The sequence below is a fragment of the Lontra canadensis genome, unplaced genomic scaffold (genome assembly GCF_010015895.1).
Source record: "Lontra canadensis isolate GAN:19392208 unplaced genomic scaffold, GSC_riverotter_1.0 scaffold84, whole genome shotgun sequence".
Classification (NCBI taxonomy): domain Eukaryota; kingdom Metazoa; phylum Chordata; class Mammalia; order Carnivora; family Mustelidae; genus Lontra; species Lontra canadensis.
In genome coordinates this window covers 4,058,133-4,071,192 of record NW_022631078.1, presented here as the reverse complement: position 1 = coordinate 4,071,192, position 13,060 = coordinate 4,058,133, and the positions used below count along the sequence as shown (strand labels likewise).

The window sequence follows — 13,060 nt, the reverse complement described above, 5'->3', positions numbered from 1 at the left end:
TTGCCTAAGGCCATACGTGGGGACTCAAGTCCAAGTTGGTCAAACATCTATGCCCATGTTCTCAACCACCATGTTATCCACCTCCTTCAATTCCAAAAACGTAGTGAGCAACAACTCATAGTATTTATGGATCTTAGGGGTTTTAATAGTTCCTGGGTTTATTAAAACAATTTATTTCTTCTAAAGGTAAGCATAATCTTGATAATCTATTTTCATTTGATTTACAGTCAAATTCCTATCCCAGAAGGACGATAATTTTTATCTCCAGCCTGTAATTTCCTTGACTTATAGCTTATATTAAGCGGCCTGAGCGGTAGTCCTATGCCTCCGTGGGGGGTTACATTCCTGAAAAATAACCTAACACAACTGGAATTTCATTTAAAATAAGGAGTTAGAGGAATTTTTAAATAACATTAAAGTTCAAGAGGTATGGGGTAGAAAAAAAAGTTCTTTGGCATTAAAATGTATTCTCGGCAGGATTACCAACCATTCTACTGCATCAACTTCAACTGTTTCAAGAAATAGAATTTGTGTTATAAACTGCTAAGGTAGATTCTATAATTTTTAGGTTATGTGGATTATACATATTTTTATTATTTTTTTTACGATTTTTAAATTATTTATTTGACAGAGATCACAAGTAGGCAGAGCAGCAGGCAGAGAGAGAGGAGGAAGCAGGTTCCCCGCTGAGCAGAGAGCCCGATGCGGGGCTCGATCCCAGGACTCTGAGACCATGACCCGAGCCGAAGGCAGAGGCTTTAACCCACTGAGCCACCCAGGCACCCCGGATTATACATCTTTTTAGAGTTGCCTTTCATTGGTATGAAATTTTAACATTTTATTTCTGAACAGATAAGAGAGTCACATACTTCAAAGTTCAAAAGATATGAGACTGTAGAGTGGAAAACTCCCCTGGCCCTTGCCACCCATGTGCCTTTCTCCCAAGAAATAATCAATGCTGTGAATTTCTTATGGATTCTCCCAGAAATGCTTTTCACAAACAGATACATGCATATCTCTTATTTCCTCACTATTTTACACAGATGGTCACATACTATACACTAGTCTACATATTACTTTAAAAAAAAACTGAATAGATCTTGGAGACTGTCTCATACTTGTATATAGAGAACTTTATTCTTATTTAAGGTTGCATAGTGTTCCTTTCTATGAAAGCACTATAATTTTATTGGACTAGTCTTATCTGGATTGTTTCTGATTTTTCCTGTTACATACAGTGTTCAATAAATGAATCTTGTATATGCACCATTTCATATACATGTGAGTTTATATGTGGGTGAAGTTCCTAAAAACCACAACTGGTAGAACTGCCCTTCATGGAGCTGATACGAATTTATATTCCCACAGCAGTAAGTGGGAGAGCCTCTTTCCTCATCAAGTGTTAATCAAACTTTTTTAACACTGCTCAATCTGACAGGTGAAAAGAGTATTTCAGTGTAATTTTAATGGGCATTTCCCATATTTTAAGGGAGGATGAGTTTTCATATTTAAGAAATATTTAAGAAAATTTTATTTCCATTTATAAAATATTCATATCCTTTGTCCATTTTTTTACCTTGTGTTCTTTTCCTCATTGATTTGTAGGAAAACTTGCTCTTTCCCATGAGCTGTAAATGTTGTCCCTGATTTGCCATGTCTTTTGATTTTGTTTATGGTGCTTTTTGCCATGCAGAGTTTCTTTAGATTTACGTAAATATGCTCATCCTTTATAGATTTGGGTTTTTTGTCATATTGAAAAGGTCTTGTTTTTTCTGACATTAAGAATAAATTCTCCATGCTTTCTCCAAGTATACCTACAATTTCATTTCTTACATTTATACTTCAAATCCATCCGCAAATGTATTCTGATATCAAGTGTGAAATTTAGATTCAGCCATATTCTGTTCCAGATGGCACTATTTTTTTCAAATTACTGCACCCTGAATTTTATTCTTTTGTTCAGTGTTGTAATTTTTGGAAAAATGACTTTTCATGAATTATTAGCTAGTTAATGACATTTTTCTGGGTCTGTTTTTTGCCCCACCATATTAAAAAGGCAAAGCATAAAACTTTCCATATACTTTTTTGAATAACAATCATCTAGTCTATGGGAAAGGAAGCAAATAAGTGGAATAATCACGTGTTTAAATAGGTTCCAGATTTTAAAATTTTGTCATGTAAATTTTTAAAATATTTAAAAATTGAGTTATCATAAAAATCCTGATGCCCAAACTATAGCTTAGCAGAACTGCTGTAACTTATATTACATAGTTTGTATACACTGTATGTAGTTTATATATAAAATATCATTTTGTGATTTCACCTGTAGTATTTGAATTAAAAAAATTCTAAAACATGATATCAAGTCTATAGAAAGATAATCAAGTCCATGGAAAACCAAAAGCACGATGAAGACATCAGATGATTCCTGTGAAAATGTGACATCTATCTAAACATTTTACACATCCTAAAACAGAAAAAATTCTATAGATGGAATAGTAATGATAGGAAGAAGATAAAAGTCTCTAGACTATATTTAAGATACAAATAAGACAAATGAAGCAGATTAAAATTCTGAAATAATGAAAAGAAAACAAGACAGTCTAGAGGACTAAGGCATTAGTTACTGCGAACAAGAGGTAAGCCGTGAACATTTGCTGAATGAAGGAAAGGATTAAACAATCTTGCTTTCATGTGACTTCTTTAAATTGATCACACAAATCTTCAAAAGTCAATTTTAAAAACATATTTTACAAAGATACAAAAATCAATTATAGTATAATTAGATAGCCAAATAAGATACCTTAGTAGCTCATTTATTTTGCCTCCTTAAATTTAATATGTAGAAATCAATGACAGTGATTACTAAAACAGTGATTGAATTCTCAGAAAGATTACTGATAGAAGTACTAAAATGTCTGAAAAATTAATCATGTTATTAGATAAGTTAGTAAGTTTAATACTGAAAATTCCTACTTTTAAGAAGAATAGCCTGTTTTGCATTAATTTGCAACTGTGGACATTCTAGATCTAATGTGTAAATTAACTACCAAGTTAAAAAAAATGATTAGCACTTTGTGAGAGCTATTTGCTGGGCACTCAAATGAAATTGTGCGCATTATTACTGAATTTAACCCTCTAGCTCTACAAGATAAGTGCTATTATTTCCCCAATTTTAGATGAGAAAATTAGAGGTGCAGAGATTAGCCTGAAGTCATGTAATTAATTACTAAGTAGCATCACTGGTATTAATTCATAACTTAGGCTCTTGGATACTGGGTCATACTTCACAAATACAGTTAAAAAAAAACAGGTAATTTTAGGAATTTAACATTGCTTAACTAAATAGAAACTGTTCAACTGAGTAAAACAATATTTTTAAATCAAAATCAAAATCATTCCCTTGAGATTAGGATTCAGTAACTTCATTTCAATTACGCTATTTCTATAACTTTAAATGCATTAAAATCTTGAACGTGTAAAAGGATAGTGTCTGCATTAAGCTATGGAAGAATTAAAATAAGTACCTAAAATCTTTCCCCTGGTATTCAGAAAAACATGCATTACATATGTGAATGCCAGGAAAAGTCGGAGATTCACCAAGGACACTTATTTAGGCTATGATTAGAATAAATCTAATTTCTAAAATATAATTTATGATAATGGAGAATACTATAGAAGTTAATTTTTTGAAAACTCAACCGAACATTTTAACAACCACTAAAGCCATAACTGTCTTTGGTTTTACACTGCTTTTCTTTCTGAAAGAGAGCCTATGAAAACATATAGGTATTTATGTGGATATAGTATGTTAGTCTTATAAATACTACTTCAAGTTATCCCAGAGTATGATGTAAGCCTCTTACTTTCCGTCTCTCAGGGCCACCGAATGCGATATGCCTTGCTTCCTCCACAGTCTCACAGACAAGGCCATTTCCACACACAAATTGAATTACTTTCTTCAGCTGAGGAAACTGAGTCTTTATGACATCAATCACCATTTTACAGCCTTTTATCTCCCTTAATCTTTCATTGATTGGCTTGATCTAAAAGGTTAAAAAATATTTGATATATTAGATACACTAAAAACAAAATACTACATCCTCAAAAGGCATAAATAAGTGTAACAGCAAAAAAAAAATTAACAGTACATACTTATTTGTAATAAAATTTTGAAAAGAACCCGAGGAACTATATATCCCAACAGTGGCTCATGTAACATTTAAAGAAAATACACTTCAGCAAAAGCCAGAAGACATAATTTCCAGATTCAACTCTGCCACTGACTGGTGAGGACAAAACAATGCATGAGAGATGTTCCATACTGTCAAAATTAGGGTCTAGTGGGAGATAATACCCATTCACAAAGGTGTCAAAAGAGTGGCACATCATGGAACTCAGAAAATCATTTTAGGCTTAAATGACCAGGAAAGCTTCCAGACCTTCTTTGATACGAATTCTAAGCTGGGTTTGTAAATAGATTTTTTAAAAAAGCGTCTGCAATGATTACTGAAGAACAGCAAGAATGACCTCGTTTTTATGAGAAGAAGCCACCGAGAAGTGATGACAGCAGGGCTGGGAGTGAGCGGCAGGCAGCCCAGGCTAGGGCACGAGCTCTAACCAGCGCACAGTGCCTACCGCTCAGTGTCTTCAGAGCTGGAACAAGTAGGCATTTTCCTTAGTGAGCAATAAAAAACCAGTAAAGGACATCAGCTACGATAACAGCAAAGTTCCTGCTCCAGGAATTTACTCTGGATCCCCGAACGCCTCTCCATACATACTTAAAGGCCCCAAATTTAGTCTGTGCACCAAGGGCTGCTGAGTGTTTACTGCAATGTCTGTAACTCTGGGGCTGCGTATTTAACAGCTGAGATCAGGTTTGGCATTTCACGGAGACCGTATGTCCTAACTGTTCCCACAGTTCGCTATGGAACAAAAGAAATTACTGGCGAGTAAGCTAAAGTAACGTGCTCAAAATCATCAAGGTAGAATTATAGCAAAACTAATTTAGGAAGAAACATAAAATCAAGAATCATTATTCTTGGGGCGCCTGGGTGGCTCAGTCAGTTAAGCACATGCCTTCAGCTCAGGTCATGATCCTGGGGTCCGGGGATGAGTTCCACACTTGCTTCTCCCTCTCCTCTGCCTCTCCCCCTGGCTCTCGCTCTCTCTCTCAAATAAATAAAAATCTTCAAAAAAAAAAAATTACTATTCTTCGCCTACCAATACATTAACACCAGCCATTTGAATGACTAACTGACATCCAAGCTATGATTTTTTTCCATCACTACCATAGTTTAAGGCAATAAAGACACACTTGAAAAGACAAGATTTTATCACTACTACGCGCTAATAAATATTACAAATTTCTTACATCAAGGTAATCCAGAGCAAGGAATGTCTCTGGTTCAGCTCTTTCTTCCTTCAGAAATCGAATACAATCTTTTGCGACCTTTTCAGAGGCTACAACAATGGCAACCATGTACCGGCCAAAAAGTTTAGTAACAGCCAACTGGTATTTCTTATGAATAGGATGACAGAGGTCAAGTAGTCTTCCAAACTTAGCAGGTTTCAAAAAAGGAGAAAAACAAACATATTATTGAGGAACATATAATTCATTATTTCGATGTAACAAAGCATAAGAGCCCCAAAACTAATTTTATAAAATTATAAACATGTTTGAACAGAGTCTTATTCAAATGGACATAGATTTCATCATGAAGTATCCATTTGGATGTAGCACTTCATGAAAGAAAAGAGTAGTGAGTACTGGGTGGTTCAGTGGTTAAGCATCTGCCTTCAGCTTAGGTCATGATGCCAGGGTCCCGGGATGGAGCGCCGCATCGGGCTCCCTGCTCAGCGGGGAGTCTGCTTCTCCCTCGCCCATTCCCCCTGCCAGTGCTCCCTTTCTCGCTGTCTCTCTCTCTGTCAAATAAATAAAATCTCAAAAAAAAAAAAAAAAAAAGAGTAGCAAGGAGAGATTAGCCTTACAAAGGTATTAAAATATTTTACAAGGCTACGATAATAGTATTCATCCGCTCTCTTAGTCATTAAATAAGAACCAGTGAAGCACCTAGTACATGCGGATACTCAGCTAGACACTGTGTGACCATTACTGAATAAAACAGACACTCTGGCCTCACCAAGCTTTCTGTCTAGAAGGGAAGAAAGATACAAATAGCAATTACGAGCAGGTACAAAATGCAGCAGTGATCCACACTGTGATCCAGCACAATGTGCTCTGAGAGTGTGTAAAAGGGACCAGGCCGACTTGAGGAGTCAGGGGCGCTCTTCCTATGAAGAAGCATTATCTGAGGTCTGAAGACTGGTCAAGAATTAGACTGAACATCAACACCTTTACTAGAAAATGTCAGAATGTCAACCATCCTGTATCGTCCTGGGAATACCTGAAGATTGAATTTTACATCTTTCTACTCTTTCTTCATTTGCCAGGTTCTACTTCAGGAATACCAATTTCCTTATGATAGACCATCACTGACTTTAATATTTATCATCCTGCTCTTTGTTTTTTCCGTGTCCATTCACCTGTGATTAACTCAAACCTTACTGCTAGGTCAGTAATCTGACTTCCAGTTGTGTAACCCATTCTCCTTGCTACTTGACAGTTTATTAGTTCAGTAATACTGTTTGTTCTTGATTTGTTTTCATGGCTCTGCATTTTACTTTTCTTTGCTTTAGCTCATATGTGAATCTGGTTGTGCGAATTCAAGCTCTTATGGGGGATTTTGTTCTGTAACCTTCTCCCAGACTAGGCTCTTAGACTTCCAAGTGCTTTTTAAATTACCATTTCTCTTCATTGTTCTATGGACCTGTATCTACCATATTGACTGTTTTCACCTTGCTTACATTTAAGGCGGGCAGCTCTGTGCAGAGCCTGAAGTTGCTGTGCTGGCTAACTGTTTCGCTTGCCTCACCTAGAGCTGAGATGGTTATCTCTTCTGAGGTGATGGACCAAGTAGTTTCTGTTCTAGCCCCTCAGTATTTTCTAATTTTCTAGCATCTTAGGGCTTGGAAGACAGGGACAAGTGAGAGTTGAGTTGCAGCTGTGTGTGTCTTTTGTTTGAATACCCGTTTTACTCTTGAGTTTTTCCTTACCAAGGAAATACCTACCGCCTCTACCACAGGGCACGAGTGGGGGCGTGGGGAGGGAGGGAAAATCCTATTTTTGCCAGAGGGCTTTGAATTGGCCTTCACTTCCATCTAAGAACATTAGAGGTTAATGTTCCTTGATTCACCAGTTTTTTAACCAAAGGAAACAAATACATATGTGTTGGCTTTTTGCTAGATTAAGGGATATTAGGGGAGGATTCTCAGGAAGTAATCAATTTGTTAGTTTTCCTTCTGCTGAGTTAGGAATAAGAAACATTATTGTTTAATCTTTTCTTTTTAATCATGGACTATCACCATTTTCTGAAGTTCTGGCATTAGATGTAACAGCCACTTCTTTTGGTCGTTAAACTCATTTTCAAAACTAGTTTATCATTTTCTCTGGTATTGGGGGGAAGGATTCTGTGACCTAGCCTTACTCCTTCATCATGATCTAGAAGTCAAGGCCAGTTTCAAAACAGTTCAAGTGGCTAACAGTTTCGAAAACTAAAAGGAGGCCCTCACAAAGGACTGCACAGTGTACACCGCAGTTAGTGACAGGAGAGTCAGAGGCCAAAGCCCTAATGCCAGAGGAAATAATTCTGTGAAGTTGATGCCAAGCAACAGGTTAGCTTTTGCTCTATTTGGGCTAATGAAATACATTAGCAAAAGTGGGTATGTGTATCCACGTATCAGCTTTACAGAATAAAAATTCATTGTTTCAAAAGTATGCCAATGATGCCTACTGAAAATATATTTTTAAAAAATTGAAATCATGAAGAATATGCAGTTTGAGGCTATCTGCCTGGAGTGGGAGGGCCAGACTATCTTATGGCACCTGTGTCCTTTGAGGATACTGGTCAAACTTAGATTTTCTGGGTAATATGTTCACACTAATGTTTCTCTCCAATAATTACTTATCTATAGACACTGCTAAAAGTTATCTAAATTTTGTTGCAATTATTTACTATTATGTTTTAAATATAAATCAAACACAAAACTAAAAGATTTCTGAAACAATTCTGCTTTCTATAAGCTAATAATTTCTAACAATAATTAGAAATAATTCTGCTTTCTAATAACATTCCTAATCCCAAATAAGAAGGCTTAGGCTTTTTGTTTCAATTAACTATTCATCTCTAATTACCACAGAATCTGGGTAAAGTCTTTTAAGGTGCTCCAGAACCTCCGCTCTCCTTTGCTGCCGGTTCCCCTCATGTTTGTCAATCCCAGCGTTCTGCAGTTCATTTCGAATAAGATTCAGTTCCTCATTAACTTCAGACATTCTTGATTTTGTGTTTTCAATTTCACCCACTAGCGTTTCCTCTTGCTGTTTTTTCTCTTTCAAGCAATCCCTGCATAATAATAACAATAAATTACATAGCAAAAAGAAAAAACAAAATTTAATTACAAGATACATTCCACTGTGGTCTGGCATTGCAGGGGAACAGAATAGCGCTTATCAATTTTAAATGATGAAAAATACAATAAAATAAGCCTAGTACCAGACATGTTCAAAGAGATTTTGATCATTCTTTGTTGATTAAGAAGATGCATAGTTCTGAATACTGAGGAAGTAAGGATCGATTGCTATAACCAGAACAGTCGTTGTGGACTTAGTAATAGGTAAACACCAACGAAAAATAAAAGTTCTGGTGGTAGGATACTTAGGTTATATTAGCTTTCATGACTTAACTTTTATTATAAAATATCAATACCAAAATTACACCACTTGAAAGTTTATATTTTTAAAACTTACTGTATTTACTTATATGGTTAAGTATAATTTTTAATTATCTACAATGAAATAAAAAAAAAAAGAAGTGAGAACTTTAGGATACAGTCGGTGGAAGCTTTCATTTCATGAATATCCCATAAATATACCAGACACCTGAGACATGAGAAAGCCATAAGAACTGTACCCACATGCATGTTTTTGTATACTCCTCCAACTTTTCTATTCTTTTTTTATGGTCTTCTATCTGTTCTTTTATTTGTTTTAGATTTTCCTAAAATAGGGAAAAAAACCTAAAATCAGTATCGGCAACTCCAAACAAAATTATTTTTCACCATATTGCTAGAAATTACTGTAGAATTGTAAGATATTCCAAATTTGAAGCACATCAAATATAACCTTATGAAAACACTAGTAAGAGCAATGTTTAACTCTGAAAAGGCAGTAAGGGATAGAGCTTTGTGATTTTAAGTATCAAGGTTCAAATCCTGGCTTCACCATTTACTAGATAGCTGACCCCCAGTAAGCTTACTCTGGTAACTTCTGAGGGTTGATTTTCAAAGACCTCACATATCTCATATGTGTTCCTCAAACTAATTCATCCAATGAGTATTTATTCTCTGGCTATCTGTACTAGGTGCGAGAGATATAATAATAAACAGAAGGGGCACCTGGGTGGCTCAGTTGGTTGAGCATGTGCCTCGTGATTTCAGCTCAGGTCACGATCTAATAGGTCCTGGATAGAGCCACTCGTTGGGAAGTTTGCTTGGGATGCCATCTCTCCCTCTTACTCTGCCCCTCCCCCCACTTGTGTATGTATGCTCTCTCTCTCTCAAATAAATAAATCAATCTTAAAAAATAATAATGGACAGGACAGAGTCTCTGCTCTCAAAGACTGAGGGCTGGTGGGAGGCAGACAATCACACAATGATTCCAGGCCAGTGACTTGGTGTTACAATAGCAGAGGAACCTGCAACGCAACGATGGGCCTATGGGACTAAGACTTTGCAAAAGTCTTGCTCCATTCATTTTATCACTAAATATAAGCGCTGTGCTAGCCTTCAGCTGCTTTTGCCTCTAATCTTCCCTGTTCACCCTGTGTACTACAGCAAGATGAACCTTTCTTACTCTATTCCTAAGTGATCTAAAACCAGGAGTGTACCAAAGTAAAAAACACAATTCTTTTTCAGTGTATAATACCAGGAAAGAGAAGAAATGCCAATTTTCATGTGGAAAAAGACAAACATATTCTATAAAGATAATTATGTCACTTTACTCATGTGTAATACCAATTCACTGAATGAATACTTCCTTTGCCAGGTACCAGAGTTATAACAATAAGCAACACACAGTTCCTTTGCTCTAGGACTCACATTTTTTTTTTAAAGATTTTATTTTATTTATTTGACAGAGAGAGATCACAGTAGACAGAGACAGGCAGAGAGAGAGAGAGAGAGGGAAGCAGGCTCCCCACTGAGCAGAGAGCCCGATGCGGGACTCGATCCCAGGATCCCAAGATCATGACCTGAGCCGAAGGCAGCGGCTTAACCCACTGAGCCACCCAGGCGTCCCTGGACTCACATATTTTGAAATGAAAGTTCCATATTGAAATTCTATTATCTCCCTTAAGAATTCCATTCAAAGCAGCAAAAACAAGATTAATGAGGAATACCAAGTTAAGTCAACTGGAAACACTGACCTCTGCCTTTACTCCAGCTGCTCTTAGGGTTTGTATCCTGCCAGTTGAGTTCCTTCATGGTCATTACTTAGGTCAGATGGGTCTCTTTGGGGTCATCATCTGTTACACAATGAGCTCAGAACAAACTTTGGATATGGCTTAGGTTAAACAATGGGCTTTGCTGGGGTACCTGGGTGGATCAGTCGGTTAAGTCTTGATTTCCGCTCAAGTCATGATCTCAAGATGGTAAGGTCAAGTCCAGTGTCGGGCTCTATGCTGGGTGTGGAGCCCACCTCCTTAACATTCCCTTTCTCCCTCTGACCCTCCCCCCTGCTCACACATGTGTGCATGCTGGCTCCCTTGTGATCTCGCTTTCTCTCAAAAAACAAAATAAAATAAATGGGCTTTGCTGAAGAAAATGTAAAAGGCCAGGGTCATCATGATACAGAAAAGTGTGTCAAGGCCTGCATGTCCGGCTTGACACATAATGGGGGACAATCAGACTGTCACGGTACCAGGCATTCTGGATTTGAGATGCCAGTTGTCTGGGAAAACCCAACACTGCCCAGAACCTAGTGACCGCGGGTTCTGTGGAAAGTTAAGCTCCTCCCATCATGGAAGGGAGCCACTAGTCCTGTGGGAAACTGAGTAACAGATTTCTCCATCTCTCTCCAGCCTGATGTGTTGTTCTTCTTCTACGAATGTTTTTATATTCAAAAGACAACTGCAACTCAACCACCACTTACTGACATCTAAGTACAAGGTTCACAACGGATAGTTATAAATCCTGCTTTTAAGACACTTCCAGTCTAGTAGAACTGTACCAATTACCTGCTTTTTCTTCAATCTGATAAGAGCCCTTAGGTACAGGTTAAGCACAATGGGTGATTAGATGAGGAAGAAATCATATTCAGGTTCTTGTGGGGAGAAAAAGCAGGCCAGAGAAGGCTTTATGATGTGGGCAGCTACAGAATTTACCAGGTAAAATGAGTAGGGTTTTCCAAAACTAGCATGTACAAAGGCAAAAATGTACAATGAGTATTTGCTAAAATCCATGTAAAATTTTATAATGTGACATTAATTACACAAGTGTTTTCAGAGTAGTTACTGCTCCGGTACTACATCTGTTTTTGTCCCTCCACAAAATGTCCTCTCTTCCACTCACAATTATCAAGTAGTTCACCTTTCCTACTTGTTCGCATTTTCCTCTGCCAATGTACAGCAAGACTAAAATGAGAGGTTGAGAAGATGAGACAAGTATTTGGAACCACATCCCAGCTCCTCCACTTACTATTCCAGGCAAGTTAACCACCTTGTGTCTCGATTCTTTCATCTGGAAATTCATTAGGTCAACAAATATTTATTGATTATCTGCTCTAGATAAGGAACTATTCTGGGCACTTGGGATGCATCAGTGAACAAAACAGACAAATATTCCTGCTTTGTGGCGTTTACATTCTAGAGAGGAAGGCAGACAAATACAACATATAAGTTAAATCATGTGCTAGGATAATTGCTGTGGGAGAAACAGAGCTGGGGCACGGGAAGCAGAAGTGTAGTGGGGACTATAATTTTAAACAGGGAAATCAGAGTAGGCCTCATGGAAGGCAACATTTGAGCAAAGACTTGCAGGACATGAGGGAGTTAAAAACGAAATGTAGGAAAAGCATGTTCCAAGCAGAGGAATAACCAGTGCAAAGGCTCAAAGGCAGAAATATATCTGATCTGTTCCAGAAGCCAGGAGAGCTACATCATAGGGAATAAGAGGGAGAACAGAAAAAGAGAAGATTTGAAAGGCTAATTGGGGTGGGAGAGGTGAACAAATCAGATAGGTCTAGGTACTCGAGAACCTTGACTTAAACTTTGTGTGTGATGGTGAGCCACTTGAAGACTTAAAAAAGGCAAATTTCATGATCTGACTTAGATACTAAAACCATCTCTTGGGTACTATGCTGAGACTGTTGTGGAGGAGAAAAGAGTGGAAACAGGGAAACGTAACAGGTTACCACAGTGGTCTAAACAAACAAAAAGATGGTGACTTGGAACAACAGCAGTGGAAAGAAGGGAAATGATTTTTGGTATACTTTCAAGGTGAAGCCAGCAGAATTTCCTAAAAGAGTCAAAAATGGACTCCAAGTTTTCTGCTCTGAACAACCAGTAAGATTGAACTGTCATCACGTAAAATGAGAAAGATCACGTGTAGGAAGCATATGGGTGTGAAGATCAAAAGGGCAGCTTGGGATTTAAGTTCAAGATATCTAGTCAACATCCAGAATGGAGATGCTGACAAAGCAGCCAGATACATGAGGCTGTGAGCAAGAAATACCAATTTCGGAGTCATCAGCAGATGGTGTGCAAACTATGAGAATATAGGTCACCAAGGCAGAGAATGCATAAAGGAGGAAAAACCAGGATGAGAACATACTAATGCTAATATCTACTTCATGAAATTGTTTGAGGATTAAATAAACTGGGTTCATAGCAGGGCTGTAAACATGTATATACATGGCCCGTACAAATACACACTATATTACAATATT

The 13,060-nt window shown here is 37.4% G+C and overlaps 1 protein-coding gene across 4 annotated transcripts in view; it reads right to left on the bottom strand.

Annotated features, from left to right (window-relative positions):
• The window catches only part of SMC1B (structural maintenance of chromosomes 1B), a 73,539-nt gene that overhangs the window by 34,488 nt on the left and 25,991 nt on the right, over positions 1 to 13,060 (bottom strand). For all 4 annotated transcript variants that reach the window (XR_004385645.1, XM_032882782.1, XM_032882783.1 and 1 more), the window contains 4 exons: positions 9,034 to 9,116; positions 8,255 to 8,462; positions 5,375 to 5,560; positions 3,867 to 4,046 (listed from right to left, as the gene is read on the bottom strand). Coding sequence is in view for 3 of the 4 variants with exons in the window: in XM_032882782.1 (XP_032738673.1) it covers positions 3,867 to 4,046; positions 5,375 to 5,560; positions 8,255 to 8,462; positions 9,034 to 9,116 (657 nt within the window). In the remaining variant the exon portion in view is untranslated. The remainder of the gene's footprint in view (positions 1 to 3,866; positions 4,047 to 5,374; positions 5,561 to 8,254; positions 8,463 to 9,033; positions 9,117 to 13,060) is intronic.